The sequence below is a fragment of the Eleginops maclovinus genome, chromosome 5 (assembly GCF_036324505.1).
Source record: "Eleginops maclovinus isolate JMC-PN-2008 ecotype Puerto Natales chromosome 5, JC_Emac_rtc_rv5, whole genome shotgun sequence".
Lineage (NCBI taxonomy): Eukaryota > Metazoa > Chordata > Actinopteri > Perciformes > Eleginopidae > Eleginops > Eleginops maclovinus.
Genome location: NC_086353.1, coordinates 13,249,310 through 13,268,654, shown reverse-complemented (window position 1 = coordinate 13,268,654; position 19,345 = coordinate 13,249,310). Strand labels below are relative to the sequence as shown.

General features: G+C 40.3%; 1 protein-coding gene across 1 annotated transcript in view; it reads right to left on the bottom strand.

The window, feature by feature from the left end:
• Positions 1-19,345, bottom strand: part of ank2a (ankyrin 2a, neuronal) — a 60,014-nt gene that overhangs the window by 3,834 nt on the left and 36,835 nt on the right. The window contains exons 37-42 of the mRNA XM_063883722.1: positions 12,675-12,806; positions 11,800-11,877; positions 11,536-11,667; positions 11,145-11,285; positions 10,828-11,038; positions 10,538-10,616 (exon numbers count right to left, since the gene is read on the bottom strand). Of these exons, the coding sequence (XP_063739792.1) occupies positions 10,538-10,616; positions 10,828-11,038; positions 11,145-11,285; positions 11,536-11,667; positions 11,800-11,877; positions 12,675-12,806 (773 nt within the window). The remainder of the gene's footprint in view (positions 1-10,537; positions 10,617-10,827; positions 11,039-11,144; positions 11,286-11,535; positions 11,668-11,799; positions 11,878-12,674; positions 12,807-19,345) is intronic.

Sequence of the window (19,345 nt, the reverse complement as noted above, 5' to 3'; positions counted from 1 at the left end):
CATCAGATACCTTTATGACAACCCTTCTTCGCACTACTCTGGTGGTCAAAAATTCATCATCTGAACTTTCTGACATAAATCCGAGCTCTGCGCTGATCTCCTGACCAAGCAACACAAATCCATTCACATTTAATAGATGACAACATATGATAAAAAACACGATTGCTACAAAGCAAGCAATAATCAGAGTGGTATGGTGTACTTTCCGTTGATTTTTAGTATGTTACAATTAGTTTTAGTATCTTAAATTGGAACGTACAACATGGCATTCTGTAAGTAAAAAAAAAATTCCATGCGTTGACTTATCATCAACTTATGAAAAAACATGTAGCTTTTGTTATTACAGTGAGTCATACAGCCATTTAAAGGCAGCACAGTGACATGCTGAGTGAGGACTGGTTAAAATACGTTAAAGTAAAATTAGGGATATGGGGAGTCCATCAGATCCAATTCATGTGAACAGGGACGGGAGGGTTAGCAGACATTCCTCTCTGAAGCAATTATAACAATTTGTTCAAGCTCAGCTCCAAGAAAAAATCTTGCAGGTTGGGATGGTTTACCAAATCTCATCTTACCCTTGTGAGAGATTTATCAGTATCACAATATGCTCCAAGTTTAAAGACAGAAGGTGGTTGGGAAGTCTTGCACAATGTGAATTCTTCATCCGATGTTTCTGAATAGTGTAATGATTCTTGACTCTTTTCTTGTCCCTTATAAAAAGACTCATGGATAAAAGAAGCATCTTCAAAGTCTTCACTTCCAGAAGACAACAGGACTCTTTGGTTCACCATTTTTAGCACTCTTGGATGAATGTAATGTTCGTTGGGTAGATCTCCTTTTGCCCTTGTACTTGTCTTGGGTTCATCAGGCTCTGAACAATCTGATCCAGCCTGTTTGCAGTCAAAGTACGGCTCTGGGTCAGAGTAGTCAAGGGTTGGGCTGTCTGCACAACTATTCACAACTTCTTTGTATGCTGGAGGCATGTGGATATAAATGGTTGCCTCTGGATACACAGATGGGAGGCTGTACTCCTCATCAGACGTCAATGAAGTCGTCTCTGCTTTAGATTTAACTGGAGAGGACTGAGAGGCAAAACAATCAAAGTCTAGTGCAGTCAGAGATTCTTGTGAATGCTTTCCACTGGTACTTGGCCTGTCCTCATCTGAAGATTTCTCCAAGTTCCCTGGGGAAGTATCTGCCATGAGTTCCTCAAAACAAAAATGTCTTGTTGACGTAACTGTTTCTGGAGTTAACTCAGAAACAGACTGAGAGGAGACCTCGTCAGTCTGAATTGATTCAAAAAAAGTATCCTCCCATAAAAGTGGAAGTTGTGGTTGGATATTCTTTGTTGATTCTTTCAAACCCATTGCATTTTTAGATGACTCGGCTGATTCAAGTTCTTCTTGGTTTTGATGTATGTCCTTTATCAAATCTTCCTCAGAAACATTTTCCTGAGGTATATCAGACATACCCTTTGCAGATACATTGGGGATAGACACTGAAGGAAATATCTCAGTGGCATTTTCATCATATGTGCTGGACTGGGATAGTATGTCCACAGGAATACTTAAGTTCAGTGATTCCATCTCATCAAAACATCTTTGGGGAGATTCTGGAGTTGAAAGAGAGTCAGTAAGGGATACAGGACTCTCTTTATGACTTCCAAGGCTTAATGGTGCTGTTTTCTCAGAGGTTTTTGTCAAATGAGGAGTGACTGATAATATTTTGGGTGCATCTTGAATTGGTGTCTGGAAATGTGCAGGTTCTGTGATGGCTACATTTTTGAAATGAGTATCTGCTCCAAGCTGTGTAGTAGTTGACATGCTGACTCTTAGGTCATGACTTTCCTCTGTATGGCAGAGATTTTCAGGTGAAGGGCCTTCATACTCGTACATTTGCTCAGCCTCAGGGCTTTCATCACTGCATTCTGACAAAGGGGGGTCAAGTGTCTCTGGTCTAAATTTAAGTTTCATCTTCTCCAGATCTGAGAGCAGCTGGTCAAGTTGAGGGGACCCAGTCTCTGGTGGTGTTGGAGGGGACTCTGAGGACATGAGGATTTGTTCATCTGGATTTTCTTGAGCTATCTGACATAGTAAGCCCGGGGTTGCGAGGCAAGGTTTTGCTGAGTCAGACTTTTGGCTTTGTTTGGGGGATGACAGTTTTTGATCTTTTTCCTCAGGTGAGTTTCTTTGCTTGGTCAATGGGACATCAGATTGTGTTTTACTTAGTGTGTAGTTACCTGGAAGTGCTAATTCCAGTTTTTCAGAGCAAATTGTGTTTAAATCATGTACCGAAGTTGGTTTCTCAGTTGGAAACTCTTGACTCTTTTCTAAGTGAACTTGTTTATGTTTTGAAGATTCTGAAACATTTGTCCTCAAAGATGCTGGTGAAACCTGCAAGAAAATAATAGAATGGAGTGGGAAATAATGAAAATAAATATTTGTGATTTATATTGGTGATGAAAGGAATAGTCAAAGAAGCATGCATTTGTCAATGAAAATCTATATGACAGCAGTGCCTGAATTGAGGAAATTCACTTGTAGCCCCCTTAGGTGATTGCAGTAGTATCTTATGTTAATACTATTTATCATTAAGACCACATTAATACATTACTGATTTGTATTGACCAATACAGATGCTGCATTCTTATGATATTTTAAAAATAACTTTGATAATAGCATGATTAGGGATATGAGAACAATATCATTTTACAAAAATAAAAGAAGGGCACAAGTAAACTTGAGTCAAGTGAAGCCTTTGGTGGAACATGGAAGGTGGACATGCAACATTGTACACTTATTCAATAGGTTTGTGCTGCCTTGTCATCAGAAAAAGGAAGGGAAGCACTGTGGCAATGCTAAGCTCACTAGTTTCAAGTATATGTTACAATTAAAACAAATCTACTGTCTTATACTGCAGGTTTGCCCCATCTTCCAAAATGTAAATAATTATGTGATTACAGTAATGACAGAATCCCACTTCATGCAAAGCTTATTGCAGAATTATAAAATGTGTTGTAGTGTCCCTTCAATTGACATTTGAGACGATATGTAGGAGAGGGGCAGTAGAGGGATTCAATGTCTAGCTACTGAAATGCAATAATATCCTCAAATGTAATTCTGCAACTGAACTAAATTTAATATCCAGCTAAATTAAATAAGGCTGTATAGATAGAACAGTGCACCAGTTAGGTTAGAAATGTAAAGCTGTTAAGTGAATATCTATATATCGCTATAAAACATATTTCAACTTCAGTTTATTGTAATCTAAAAAAATAACGATAGCACCTTATGGTAAAACTCGGGACTTGAAACTCCTTGGACTTGAATAGGTCAGGTCAAGCTAATTAAATGAATCACTTAGTATTTGGGTTAGTTTTTTATTTATGTATCTTATGAGAATGTTCCATATAAGGACAGGCATCTCATGTCACTAAAAGCGGGCCATTCTTTAACTTCCATTAGTTGTGCTTCACCGAAAAAAATCACTTCTCCTGCTCTGATGCAAACATTCCACAGCAAGACAGTGAAGCTTCTGGGCATTATTAGTAAAAGCTTTGGGCAAGAGTTCTACATTCAAACTTTATGTATTGCCATATGCATTGTGCCATATGCACTGCAACACTGCAATCACTACTGAGCAAGAGCTTGTGCTGTCTTACCGACGCCATGGAACCTTTGCTCTTGTCCTCGCTCATGGATTCTCTTTTTATGTTCTTGGAAAACAAATCTTGGGCTTGGGTCATCTTTAATTGTGATTCAGAGTCAGTCCGTTTATGTTTGAGCAAAAATAAAATTTGTTTCACTGGTTCTCTCTTTGCTTGAGTTTGTTCATGGAAAGCCTCCTTTGGCCAGACAGCATGATGAAACTCATAGAAAATTTCAAGAGATGGGATGTGACTCAACTGATTGCAAAACTGGCTACACATGTGTAATCTGGAATGATCAAACTTAGGTTCTTTGCTGTCGGAGAAGGAAGCCTGAAATAAAAAGACTAGTCAGATTGTGCTTGAGGTGGAAGCTATGGGTTCCGTTTCATCTGTTTCAGTTTGTGGCTTTGGCAATTCAGGATGCAAGTCTTTTAAAATAAGATCAAGTACTTTTGAGTGGGACACTAAAGATTCCTGTAATTGTTTGGAGTCTGGTATGTTGCATTCAAATAGAAAAGACTTGGACAAGTCTTTAAATTTGTTTTGATCACAAGACTTCTCAGACAATTTATCAACTGAATTTTGAAAGTAATGTACTTTGTTGCAGAGATATTTTTCTTTATGACATAGATCGTCTATGTGTGTGTGTTTTTCAAGGGTAGATTCACAGCAAGAACAATTTCCTTTATAGATTGGATCATACAAATGTGACATTAAGTTGTTAATGAAAGGCTTATGTTTTACAGTGTATTTCTTAGTATACATTGTGCATTCTAATGCCATGGAATCATGGGAGACCTGTTGGTGAAGGGTCATTGTTATCTGTGACTCTTGGGCTGAAGCAGAGCTTTCAGCAGGTTGTTTAGCTTCAACCGGTAAACTGCATGAATCTGGATTGCGCTGGTCAGACACTTCCTCAAGACAAGAATGAGAACACATTAAACTTGACAGCATTAAAAAAGGTGATACTGGCCTATTTTGAGAGTAGTACAAGTAGTAGTTACAATGTTGACTTTTCAATTGGCCAAATGTCATTGCACAAGACAAAGGATGTTGCTCAACTGACTCCACAGAATCTGGGGAGGATGCTCGAAAGTCTGCCAACCAGTCTTGCGGGATAGAAAAGTCCAAATCAGAAGATATGGATTCTGGGGACAATGCCCTGCTACTAAATAACACATCAAGTTCATAGTCTGACCATTCAGACTGAGGAGAATCTGGTCTGGTAGGTTCAAATAGGTTTTCTAGACACAGATCAGTATCTTCCCAATCCGAAAATAATGATTGTGGTGTAAATGATCTTTGCCTTGACAATTCCACATGTTCACCAGAATAGTGACAACAGTACTGAGGAACAGGTGAGTCAGGAGAGAGGGCCCTACGTTCACATTGAGATGCCACCGACTCTGGGGAGGATGCTCTAAAGTCTGCTAACCAGTCCTGCAGGGTTGAAAAGTCAAAATCAGAAGATATGGAGTCCGGGGACAATGCCCTGCTACTAAATAACACATCAAGTTCATAGTCTGACCAATCTGACTGAGGAGAATCTGGTCTGGTAGGTTCAAATAGGTTTTCTAGACACAGATCAGTACCTTCCCAGTCTGAAAATGTTGATTGTGGTGTGAATGACCTGTTCCTTGACAATTCCATATCGTAACAGATATGGGGAAATCTGAACTGAGGAACAGGTGAGTCAGGAGAAAGTGGTCTTTGTCCACTTAGAGACGCCACTGATTCGGGAGACTGTGATTCAACTTTTGTGACCCAGTCCTCTATTGAGGAGTGAGTCCACTTGTTGTCTGATGACACTAACTGAGGCCAAATAGGAACAAACTCAAATGGTGCGCAGACCAACAAAGCTTCTGCTTGATTGTCATGTGTTAGGCCACGCACAACATCTGCATATGTGAGAGCTCTTGCTTTTGACAACGGTGGGGACCCAGATTTAGTTACGCTTGATTGTTTAGCAGCAACTGGTAAGGTAAATGAATCTGGCGAATCTGGTCTATTTTCATCAAATAATTCCTCGAGACAGGATCTGGAATACTCAATATCTGACAGTGTTGAAAAAGGTGGAACTGGCATATTTTGAGAGTACTGCAAGTAGTAGTTACAATGTTGACTTTTCATTTGGCCAAATGTCATTGCACAAGACAAAGAATGTTGCTCAACTGACTCCACAGAATCTGGGGAGGATGCTCGAAAGTCTGCCAACCAGTCTTGCGGGATAGAAAAGTCCAAATCAGAAGATATGGATTCTGGGGACAATGCCCTGCTACTAAATAACACATCAAGTTCATAGTCTGACCAATCTGACTGAGGAGAATCTGGTCTGGTAGGTTCAAATAGGTTTTCTAGACACAGATCAGTATCTTCCCAATCCGAAAATAATGATTGTGGTGTAAATGATCTTTGCCTTGACAATTCCACATGTTCACCAGAATAGTGACAACAGTACTGAGGAACAGGTGAGTCAGGAGAGAGGGCCCTACGTTCACATTGAGATGCCACCGACTCTGGGGAGGATGCTCTAAAGTCTGCTAACCAGTCCTGCAGGGTTGAAAAGTCAAAATCAGAAGATATGGAGTCCGGGGACAATGCCCTGCTACTAAATAACACATCAAGTTCATAGTCTGACCAATCTGACTGAGGAGAATCTGGTCTGGTAGGTTCAAATAGGTTTTCTAGACACAGATCAGTATCTTCCCAATCCGAAAATAATGATTGTGGTGTAAATGATCTTTGCCTTGACAATTCCACATGTTCACCAGAATAGTGACAACAGTACTGAGGAACAGGTGAGTCAGGAGAGAGGGCCCTACGTTCACATTGAGATGCCACCGACTCTGGGGAGGATGCTCTAAAGTCTGCTAACCAGTCCTGCAGGGTTGAAAAGTCAAAATCAGAAGATATGGAGTCCGGGGACAATGCCCTGCTACTAAATAACACATCAAGTTCATAGTCTGACCAATCTGACTGAGGAGAATCTGGTCTGGTAGGTTCAAATAAGTTTTCTAGACACAGATCAGTACCTTCCCAGTCTGAAAATGTTGATTGTGGTGTGAATGACCTGTTCCTTGACAATTCCATATCGTAACAGATATGGGGAAATCTGAACTGAGGAACAGGTGAGTCAGGAGAAAGTGGTCTTTGTCCACTTAGAGACGCCACTGATTCGAGAGACTGTGATTCAACTTTTGTGACCCAGTCCTCTATTGAGGAGTGAGTCCACTTGTTGTCTGATGACACTAACTGAGGCCAAATAGGAACAAACTCAAATGGTGCGCAGACCAACAAAGCTTCTGCTTGATTGTCATGTGTTAGGCCACGCACAACATCTGCATATGTGAGAGCTCTTGCTTTTGACAACGGTGGGGACCCAGATTTAGTTACGCTTGATTGTTTAGCAGCAACTGGTAAGGTAAATGAATCTGGCGAATCTGGTCTATTTTCATCAAATAATTCCTCGAGACAGGATCTGGAATACTCAATATCTGACAGTGTTGAAAAAGGTGATACTGGCATATTTTGAGAGTACTGCAAGTAGTAGTTACAATGTTGACTTTTCATTTGGCCAAATGTCATTGCACAAGACAAAGAATGTTGCTCAACTGACTCCACAGAATCTGGGGAGGATGCTCGAAAGTCTGCCAACCAGTCTTGCGGGATAGAAAAGTCCAAATCAGAAGATATGGATTCTGGGGACAATGCCCTGCTACTAAATAACACATCAAGTTCATAGTCTGACCAATCTGACTGAGGAGAATCTGGTCTGGTAGGTTCAAATAGGTTTTCTAGACACAGATCAGTATCTTCCCAATCCGAAAATAATGATTGTGGTGTAAATGATCTTTGCCTTGACAATTCCACATGTTCACCAGAATAGTGACAACAGTACTGAGGAACAGGTGAGTCAGGAGAGAGGGCCCTACGTTCACATTGAGATGCCACCGACTCTGGGGAGGATGCTCTAAAGTCTGCTAACCAGTCCTGCAGGGTTGAAAAGTCAAAATCAGTAGATATGGAGTCCGGGGACAATGCCCTGCTACTAAATAACACATCAAGTTCATAGTCTGACCAATCTGACTGAGGAGAATCTGGTCTGGTAGGTTCAAATAGGTTTTCTAGACACAGATCAGTATCTTCCCAATCCGAAAATAATGATTGTGGTGTAAATGATCTTTGCCTTGACAATTCCACATGTTCACCAGAATAGTGACAACAGTACTGAGGAACAGGTGAGTCAGGAGAGAGGGCCCTACGTTCACATTGAGATGCCACCGACTCTGGGGAGGATGCTCTAAAGTCTGCTAACCAGTCCTGCAGGGTTGAAAAGTCAAAATCAGAAGATATGGAGTCCGGGGACAATGCCCTGCTACTAAATAACACATCAAGTTCATAGTCTGACCAATCTGACTGAGGAGAATCTGGTCTGGTAGGTTCAAATAAGTTTTCTAGACACAGATCAGTACCTTCCCAGTCTGAAAATGTTGATTGTGGTGTGAATGACCTGTTCCTTGACAATTCCATATCGTAACAGATATGGGGAAATCTGAACTGAGGAACAGGTGAGTCAGGAGAAAGTGGTCTTTGTCCACTTAGAGACGCCACTGATTCGGGAGACTGTGATTCAACTTTTGTGACCCAGTCCTCTATTGAGGAGTGAGTCCACTTGTTGTCTGATGACACTAACTGAGGCCAAATAGGAACAAACTCAAATGGTGCGCAGACCAACAAAGCTTCTGCTTGATTGTCATGTGTTAGGCCACGCACAACATCTGCATATGTGAGAGCTCTTGCTTTTGACAATGGTGGGGACCCAGATTTAGTTACGCTTGATTGTTTAGCAGCAACTGGTAAGGTAAATGAATCTGGCGAATCTGGTCTATTTTCATCAAATAATTCCTCAAGACAGGATCTGGAATACTCAATATCTGACAGTGTTGAAAAAGGTGATACTGGCATATTTTGAGAGTAGTGCAAGTAGTAGTTACAATGTTGACTTTTCATTGGGCCAAATGTCATTGCACAAGACAAAGAATGTTGCTCAACTGACTCCACAGAATCTAGGGAGGATGCTCGAAAGTCTACCGACCAGTCTTGCGGGAAAGAAAAGTCAAAATCAGAAGATATTGATTCTGGGGACAATGCCCTGCTACTAAATAACACATCAAGTTCATAATCTGACAAATCTGACTGAGGAGAATCTGGTCTGTTCTCATCATACCTATTTTTATTTGGAAACTCAAAAATGAATTTTGTTCTCTCCACCAAGTTAAAGACAGTTGGTGTGGGTGTTGATTGTTGTTTGAACATGTGGCAAGACTCTACAGATTTATTTTGATATGTGATATCTGAGTTTTTTGCGAATGATTCTTGTATATCATTGTGCTTTAGAGTGTTTTGTTTAATGGTTGTTAAATTATGATATGATTGATGATGTGATTGTATGCATCCAGAGGATGTTGGATTTAACTTAGAAAACCAGTAATCAAGGAAAGATTCACTACTTGTCCTTGGCTGTTTTGGTGCTTCTGATGAGGATGGACATAGCTGAAATGAACTTGACTCGGTGTGACTGAAACCGTCTTTATCTGCACTATAGATACTTTTTACATCAGAATGTGCAAGGTATGTTGAGGCTGGAACAGCAGCACCAAACATCGCTGCACTTTCTTCAGCTCTTACCTGCCATTTCAATAAGCCTGGTGCATATCTGCTTGTTTTATCGTCACATTGATCAAGAGGTGATGGAGTATTCATAGAATATTGCAAACGATCTGAAGCTACAAACTCCATTGTCATGGGGTTACCCTGACACAGTTCAGTTGGGTAGTTGCAGAATGGTTGCAAGGGTAGATTTCCTCCTGTATATAGTAAATAATAATCACAATATTGACTCATAAGTTGGGCACGTATAGGTTCTGAGAGCAAGAGTTCAAGAAATGAGAAACTGCACTGAGAAGTCTGTGAATCTGGTGAGGAAGGCCTTTCATTAACAGGTAAAAATGGGATACCCTGCTCGTCAGATGCCAAAGTACCAGGGGTGAATGGCCTGTATTCTAAAAAAGTGGAAGGAAAAGTCACGTCATCCTCAGGTGATTGTTTTACAAGAGAGTTGTTATCAGTTGAGTCACAAGCCATGGGAGCAGGGCAACTCGTTGCAAGACTGTCAGGAAAATCGGTCTTTGGTACCTTCATCTTAAATGGTTTCATCCTGCTGCACTTAGCTGTAGCAATAATGGGTTCAATTAAATCATCAATGAAGGGCATGTTTTCCCAAAACCCTTCACTGCACACTTTGGGTTTTGTATCTTCTTTCTTGCCTGAATTGAGGCTTTTAAACCCCTTATCTCTACCTGAAACCGGAGAGATCTTGTCATGATCAAACAGTACATCAGTACACTTCTGAGAGAGCCTGCTTTTTTTAGCTTCATCTGTGTCGTATTCATTCAGGACCAGAGTTACTTGATTGTCCCCTGGTGGTAAGACTAACAGGCTAGGGTCAGGCAACTGACATCTTCTGACAGTGGTTGTAGACGTGTCTGTATGCTCTGGTGTATAGCTTAACTTATTACAAAGCTCACTGAAGTCAGTCTCAGCTTGGTCTGACTCTGATAGGCTCAAAACAAAGTTTCTGGCAGATATTGATGATGGTAACTTCAGAAATTCAGCTGATTGCCCTTGCTCATCTTCCCGAACACACTTCTTCAATGGTAATGACTGGCTGGTGTCATCTTTGACTTGGCTTTGAATTAGAGGGCCACCTTGGACAGACCTGGTGAAATAATTACTGCAGCAATCTTGCTGTACTTTCACTTTGAGGCCATAAACCTGTGTTGCGTGGCTCCTCAATGCTTCTTCTTTTGAAGTGGAAAGTGTACTCACTTGCTCATTAGAATTATCATAACTTGTAGGTTCTTGAGTAATAATATCTTCAGAGGTCCACAGGTTAGGATTCAATTCACTGTAACACAGAAAGAAGACGACATCACAAAATATGACTAAGCATTAATATGATATGTCAAAGTCCCATAAATAGGTGACAAAAGATTGTTGCTTAGTGACATGTTCTATATTAACCTCAATAAAAAAACAGTTTTGACAATTTCTTTATGTCTTTATGCTTATTAGGCAAGAATGGTGAAATGATGAGTTATTTTAAATAAATCATTTACTGTGGGATCTCAAGCTCCTCCAACAGGTCACCATGCATGCTCTCTGAGTGTGTGTGTCCAACAGGCTCTGCCCAGGAAGGAATATCCAGTAGGGAAGCAACTGATAGGTCCTCTTCAGAAACAGCTGGGGGTGGTCTGCGGTCTGACTCCACCCTTCTTACGATTCGGGGGCTGTCTGCATCCTCTTGAACTAAAGATAGAGCTACTGATACTGAAAAAACACACACTTGATGAATAAGCTGAACAAGGTGTTAACAAAAAACTAAATATAGCCTGGTTTAAGATAGAGCTTTCAAACTTGTGGTTCATTTGAGTACCTTCACTGTGATCCAGTGTCTTTTCTATTTCCGCATATGTTCTAGATGTTTGCTCTTGAACTGACTTGTTCATCTGGGTTTCAATGAGATGGACAATGTCCATGCGGTTGATCTTGGTTAGTCTCTTAATAAGACAGTCCTCTGTGGAGAAATTGAAACAATTAACAATAGAGTAATAAACAGTAAAAAACAACAACATATAATTAACCCAACAAAGCAATGATTTAGAAATTGCAAATATAAGATTACATTACATCTACAATATTAATATATAGATCTATAGAATACACAAATGATCACATTCAAACTAAGCAGAAATGTTCAGCATTCAAAGGGTTTTTATTGAAAAATTCAACTAAAATGTAATCTTTAAGACCATCACGCCATGTACCTGTGGCATGTTTGCCTTCCCGTTCAACCCAGCGCTGCAGCAAGGCATGGCTCTGCTCTTGGAGGGAATTAGGATTCTCTGTTCGCACTAGTTTAATATCATCTTCACTGAATTCCAGTTCTCTTGCCAGTTCTAAAGCGTTAAAAATGGAATGAAAAAAAAGTAATGTAAACCATATTTTGTTTGTTTATCAGCTAAAACAAGAATACATACAACATAAAAGAAGAAATGCAATCAAAATGATTACGTTATTGGACAACTTACCAGTCCAGCTGAAACCAAGAAGATCTGCAACGATAGCTAATGTCTCCTCTTTCCTGTCAGCATCATCCTGCCAATCCACTAAAAAATTGCCGTAAGAGCCAATCATTACGTTTTATTATCATGGTTAATAGTTCAAGGTGTAGAATACCATTACTCATATATATGTATATAAAAAATATAGCTTTTTTTGACATTGCAGGTACAAGTCATATATACAAAATATTTGATGTGTATATCTTTATGTTAGAAATTAAATTAAATGGATGTAATGTTGACATAAACGATCACATAAAGGTTGGATTTGTCACTAAGAAGAGGAGTTCACAACTTGTTTACAGGCTATGATTATTTGGTCATAATTAGCACATTATGTTTTTAATCATTAGTATAAGCAATGACAGTAATGTGCTGGTAAAGGGGTGTTGATGCTAATATTAGTAAAGCTGTATTAGTAGTACATACAGTATACCAATACAATAGTGATGGTTTACATCAAAATTGTCATAGCTACTTCGTCTTTAACAATAAGGCCATTCAATCTTGAGATTGCATAAACACAAACAGATGGAAAAGAAAATAACCAACATGCAAACACACACACACACACACACACACACACACACACACACACACACACACACACACACACACACACACACACACACACACACACACACACACACACACACACACACACACACACACACACTATTACACAAAGAAAAAATGTTTGTAAAAGGGCACAAGACAAATCACAAAACATGAAATCAGCACAAATGACTTTCTTGACGGTATATTCTAAGGAAAAGGAAAATGGGTCTTGTTGCCAAGGAGAAGAGATAAGAAAGCAAAAGCTCATGTAGATCTGGCCATACCTGGCGTACATTTTGGAGATGGCTCATCGCTGTTTCTCTGCATCTGAGTTTCCACTGTGTCATCCCAGGCAGGCCTTGATTCAAAAACATCTTCTCTCCCAGAAGATGGTTGCCTCCCAGGCAACGAATTGCCTTCAGAATCAGAACTGTGTGAGGCTGGGATGTCATAAGTGAAGATAACAGTGTCTGGACTTGTGTAACTAGTGCTGCTTAGATCATCAGCATCCAAAGACCTAACAGATGTGTCTGTTGTTGTAGAGAGTTGGACTTCTCTCCTTTGGTGAGAGGACGAGACTCTCTGAGCTGGAGGTTTCTGCTTTATTAAAACAGGATATTTGGAAGGGGAAAGGTTGGATTTATCAATTGGTTGACTACTGTCAGAATAACTCCTGTGGTCTTTCTTAGAGGATTGATTTGTGTCGCTATCGGCCTCAGATCTAGTCCTACGATCCAAAGTTGAGCTTGTATTTACTTTTTTTTTAAAGCAATCCACCTCAGAATTCTCAGAGTCTTTCAAGGTTATTTCTGAATGTGGAGGCGAATCAAGATGACATGCTTTGAAGCCAGCCTGTGAAGATGAAAAGGACACCTCTATAACCGAGCACTGATCTTCTTCATCATCTTCTTCCTCCTCCTCCTGCTCCTCCTCCTCTTCATCATCTTCATCAGGAGATGATTCTGAGGAACCATGGCTCTGCTTTGAGTATGTTGAATGGGTATCTGTGGATGTTATCTCTGATTGAAGGTCTGCAATGGTAGAGTCCAGATAACCTAAACCAAGGCTGTCAAGATTTTCAACATCACTTTGAATGATGGTAAGTCTCTCCATAGAACTGGGGGAATCAAGCTGAACCTCTACGGAACTGCCGAGATCAGCTTCACAAAGTGGCTTCCCACTCCCTGACTTGTCACTTGAGTGTTTGATGAGAGTTCTGGGTTTTGGAGTAGGAATTGTCTTATTGGCACCCTGACACTCTTGAAGGGTTGTTTCTGTAATATAATCACTATTCTCTAAAGATAAATGCTCAGTTTGACCTTCCCCAGTCTTCTCTGGTTCAACGCCATCCACTGAATGTTCCCCTAAATGGAAAAATGCATATGCTTCTCCGTCATCAAAACTTCTTCTCGTCATATCAATAGCTCCCCCTCTGGTCATTTCAAAAAGCTTTCCCTCTTGAAACAGGAATGGATCAGGGGTTCTCTTGTCACTTGGTGTTCGAACAGCTGTTTTATCAGTAGTTTTCTGGTCTTCTGAAGGACGAATATTAATCTGTTCCTCAGCCTCAAGCTGTGAATTTAGGACTGCACCATTCTTAACCTTAAACCCTGCAATGACAGATTCTAGTTCCTTAGTACACACCATAGCATGAGGTTCACTAACAGCACTTGAACCTGTAAGTGGTGACTCAACTTCATTGTCATCATCTGAATGGTGTTCACCTTTCACGTGACTGGAAAAAAGTGTCTCGGTTACTGATGGCTGGTCACCATCTACAGCATCTTTATCTTTATAAATATCCAGTCGTCTTTCTCCTGACAGCAAGACAGATAGTTGTGACTGATTTTCCATCTCCTCTTGAATTTTAACACCAATACCTGTTGCCTCACCAAATGACTCAGGTGTATTTTGTGAGAAGGTCTCTAAACCTGGGCCAAAGCTTTGATCTTGATGATCTTCTCTGAGATCACCTGTCTCTAATTTGTCTCTCTTTACATTATAATCCTGATCCATCTCATCAAATGTTTTGATCTTTGCTGCCATTTTGAACATATCCTCTTCAGGGGTGACCTGTTTGTCGGTGACATCATTCTCTTCTGCTTCGAGAGAGTCTTGCCTTATGAACATGTGAGGATTCCTGCTGGGTTCAGAAAACATGTTGGCAGTTAAGGTTTCTGAGCAGGAATGAAAGTCCTCCTTATTCCCTCTTTCATTTTGGATGATTTCATAGTTGTTTGCTGGCTGACCAGCTTCACTGTCATCCACATAAATATTGTTGTCATAATTATAACATGCTTTAAGCTGTGAGGCATAGTCCTCGTAAACAGCCGTCTTGGCTGGCACCTTAAATTCTGAGTCTTTAGATTGAGTGGGACTTCCCTCAAGAGAGTCTGGACAAGGAGATTCTCTGCTAGGGCTTGGCTCAATTGAATCTGGGGATCTGTTTGAAGATCTATCCTCCATTAGAGGACTTCCCTCTAAGGAGTCTTGATGACATGCCATTATAACGGGGTCACTATCAACCACACTGTTTAAGTTCTCCAAATGAGATGGTCGTTGTGATGTGTCAGAACTACTTGGTAGTTGCAAATATGTGTCTTTAATTGATAAATATGACTTTGTAATGCCAAACGCCACATCAGCAGAGTCATGGAAATATGATTCTGCACATGGTGAGATTTTAGCCTCGCTTTTTTCAGCTGAAAAGCTAATGGATTCTTCATCTTCGTGGGAACATGTCGGCCATCCACTTTTTAAGGCTTTCTTTTCACTTAAGTCCACAAAGTCTGAATGTGTTTCTTGTGGTGACATCCTATGTTCAGGGGAATTTGAAAGACTTTCCCTGTTGGTGTCCTTAGGTAGTATAATTTCCGTGTAGTTTTCAAGGACTACCTGCTCTTCTGGGGGGCATTGTAAAACCATAGGCTTTTCCTTTAAGTAATGATTTAAGTCAGTACTGAGCAATGACAACATGCCTGACATATCCCTTTCATTTGCAGACTGTTGTTGCTGTGACCTTCTCTGAATGCAATCTGCTTCTAATGGTATCTCATATACAGAGCTTGGTGGCAATTCTTTGACTCTAACTACGTTGGTCTGCATAACTTCATTTGCTTTTACATCGATATTTTCCTCTGAGTTACTACTCGTCAGTATACGTTTTTTGTAGTTCACATGGACTAGATCTGTTTTTTCTGGATGGCATTGTATTGCCACTGGCCTTTCCATGACATATTGATCCAAGTCACTACTGAGTAGTGACAACATGCCTGACATATCCCTCTCAGTTGTAGACTTTTCAGGATGCATTTTCCTTTCCATGCAAACTTCTTCGACTGATGTCTCCAATACAGGACCAGGCATAAGTTCCTTGAGTTCAACCACACCAGAATGTTCATAAGTCTCTGCACTTATATTATCACCCACGTAGGTACTACTTACCTGATGTGTTTTAGATGATTTTTGTTTTTTGGTGAGGGTAACTTGTTCAAATTTCTCCTGGATGGTGTCCTCTTCTTGAGGTCTATATTTCATTGGACTGTCCTTGAGGTACTTGTCCAAGTCACTATTGAGTAGTGATAGCATGCCTGACATCTCCTTCACTTTTGTAGATGGCTGATTTGAAGTCTTTCTCTCTATCCACTTTTCCTCCATTGGGAGTTCTTCATTTAGGGTTGCAGTGGTTTCTTTGAAATATGTGTCCATTTCTTCATCTCTCTCTGTGACCTTATAGTTTTCTCTTACAAACTATTTCTTGTGTTGTGCCATCCACTGTTGCTCCTTTATTTTCATCAGTGAAAGAATTGTTGGTTTCAGATGTGTCCTGCACATTATCCTCTTCTATTGTTGGACGAGCAACAGGCATAGCTTCTAGATATGGATCGATGTCATTGTTCATGACTGACAAACTTCCAAATGTCTTTTTCACTTTTTTGGCTTCTTCACATTCACTGTCTATTTTTCCATCACCCCATGTAATTGGATGTTCTTCTGCTGGTGCGTGATCTGGTTCTTGTGTTGTACCCCCTGTTGTTCCCCCTACTGCTCCTTTATTTTCGCTATTGACAAATGTAAGAATTTCTTTTTCTTTTTCCTTTGTTAAAATCATTTGTTCAAAATGTTCCTGAACAATATCCACGTCCGGTGGCTGACTTACCACAGGCCTTGCTTCCAGACACTGATCCAAGTCCCTGTTCATTAAAGACAACATCCCTGACATATCTTTTACTGCATGTGGTGCCTGGCTAAATTTGTTTCTCTCAATGTGAACTTTTTGATGTTGTGGCTTCTCGATTTCCACCTCTGTTACCCGAGTGTCAGTTTGTGTAAAAAATGTTTTGCTTCCGTGATCAATCTTCGGATCATCTCTGCTTGCTTCATGAAGTCTTTTCTCCTGTGAAGGCATGATGTCTGTTTCTTCTCTTTTAGTAGAGTAAGTAAGCATTTCATTGGTCCGTTGATGTGTCACTGCAAGTCCTTGATAGTTTTCACTCTCTGGGCTGAAATGGGGTGTCCTAATGTCGACATTAGTGATTAAGGAATCAGTCATATCTTGATGCTCAGGATTCTCTGGACTTGGATCATCATCTTTTATTTGTTTTTCAATAGGAAAAGCACCTCCCCCAAAATAACTTTTTAAACAGGGACTAGAGATGGGTGCTGGATTTGTATTAGAATCCGCTATGGTTTCATCCTCAGATGCCTCCCGCTGATTGATTACATCTTCAGCTGTTGATGTTCTCTTAAAAAGCTGGTACTCAGGGCTTTCTTCGAGCTCAGCTTTTATATCAGCACTGAAATCCTCGGAAGGTCTGCGATCAGGGCTGATATGCATGTCTTCAGATAAACTCCTACTGGTGATTATGTGTGGTTCTTTCAACTGCATCTTGCCCCAGCCATTCCCTGAAAACTCTGACTCTTCTCTATTAGGGCTATCCCTTCCATCATCAAACTGAACTGTATCATCAATTTCCACTGTCTCTCCGAAATAAGCGATATCTGAAATTAGCTGTAATTCCTCAGAGTTATCTCTCTTTAAGATTATTGCTTGCAATTGTGGCTCCTGTTTGGGACTGTGTTCAGTCGTCTGTACGTTTTGAGGCCCTACCGATTCAGATATCGTTGTTGAAATACAAGAAGGAGCAATGGATTTGTGTGCACTTAACCCAGCTTTACTTTTTGAAGGGTCTTCTCCAGTATGGAATGCTTTCATCATCTCCTTTACAGACGTAGTCACTTTCCCTGACAACTCAGATGGCTCCATCTGTGGACTTATGCTACCATCATCAAATTTTTCTGTCTTTCCAAAATAAGAATGATCTGAAACTGTCTCTAATTCCTCTTGTGCATTTTTGAGACTGTGAGCAGTGTGGGTTTGTGATTTGGGCTCCTGCATAGGGCTTTGTTCAGTCGTTTGTATTTCTTTAAAATCTTCTGATTCAGATATCAATGTTGAAATGCAAGAAGCCCCAACTTTGTGTTCATAAAGTCCAGCTTTAGTTTTTGAGGGATCTTGCCCAGTCTGGAATGCTTTCAAAAGCTCCTTCACAGACATAGTATCTTTCTCTGACAACTCAGATGACTCGCTCTGTTGGTTAGAGCTTTCATCACATTGAACTGTTTCAGCAAATGTTACTGTCTTTCCGAAATAGGCACTATCTGAAATTGTCTCATATTCCTCAGAGTGATCTCTGCTTAAGCTTACTGGTCTACCCTTTAGGTCTGCTGAGCGAGAGTTGTTGGCATCACTCTGTTGGTGTAAAATTGTGAGATTCTGAGTTATGGATTGTAATTTTGTCCCTTCTTTAGCAGCTTCCTCAGTTGTTTGAATATCTTTAGAATCTCCTGATTCAGATATCATTGTTGAATCAGAAGCAGGAGCAACAGCTTTGTGTTCAAAAAGTCCAGCTTTAGTTTTTGAGGGATCTTGCCCAGTCTGGAATGCTTTCAAAAGCTCCTTCACTGACATAGTATCTTTCTCTGACAACTCAGATGACTCGCTCTGTTGGTTAGAGCTTTCATCACATTGAACTGTTTCAGCAAATGTTACTGTCTTTCCAAAATAGGCACTATCTGAAATTGTCTCATATTCCTCAGAGTGATCTCTGCTTAAGCTTACTGGTCTACCCTTTAGGTCTGTTGAGCAAGAGTTGTTGGCATCACTCTGTTGGTGTAAAATTGTGAGATTCTGAGTTATGGATTGTAATTTTGTCCCTTCTTTAGCAGCTTCCTCAGTTGTTTGAATATCTTTAGAATCTCCTGATTCAGATATCATTGTTGAATCAGAAGCAGGAGCAACAGCTTTGTGTTCAAAAAGTCCAGCTTTAGTTTTTGAGGGATCTTGCCCAGTCTGGAATGCTTTCAAAAGCTCCTTTACAGACATAGTATCTTTCTCTGACAACTCAGATGACTCGCTCTGTTGGCTAGAGCTTTCCTCACATTGAACTGTTTCAGCAAATGTTACTGTCTTTCCAAAATAGGCACTATCTGAAATTGTCTCATATTCCTCAGAGTGATCTCTGCTTAAGCTTACTGGTCTACCCTTTAGGTCTGTTGAGCAAGAGTTGTTGGCCTCACTCTGTTGGTGCAAAATTGTGAGATTCTGAGTTATGGATTGTAATTTTGTCCCTTCTTTAGCAGCTTCCTCAGTTGTTTGAATATCTTTAGAATCTCCTGATTCAGATATCATTGTTGAATCAGAAGCGGGACCAACAGCTTTTTGTTCAAAAAGCCCATCTTTAGTTTTCGAAGGATCCTGCCCAGTCTGGAATGTTTTCATCAGCTCCTTTACAGACATGGTCTCCTTCTCTGACAACTCAGATGCCTCTCTCTGTGGGTAAACGCCTTCATCATCACATTTGACTGTTTCAGCAAATGTTACTGTCTTTCCAAGAGAAGACCTGCAATCTGACATCAACTGTGACTCATCAGAGTTATCTTTGATTAAACTAAC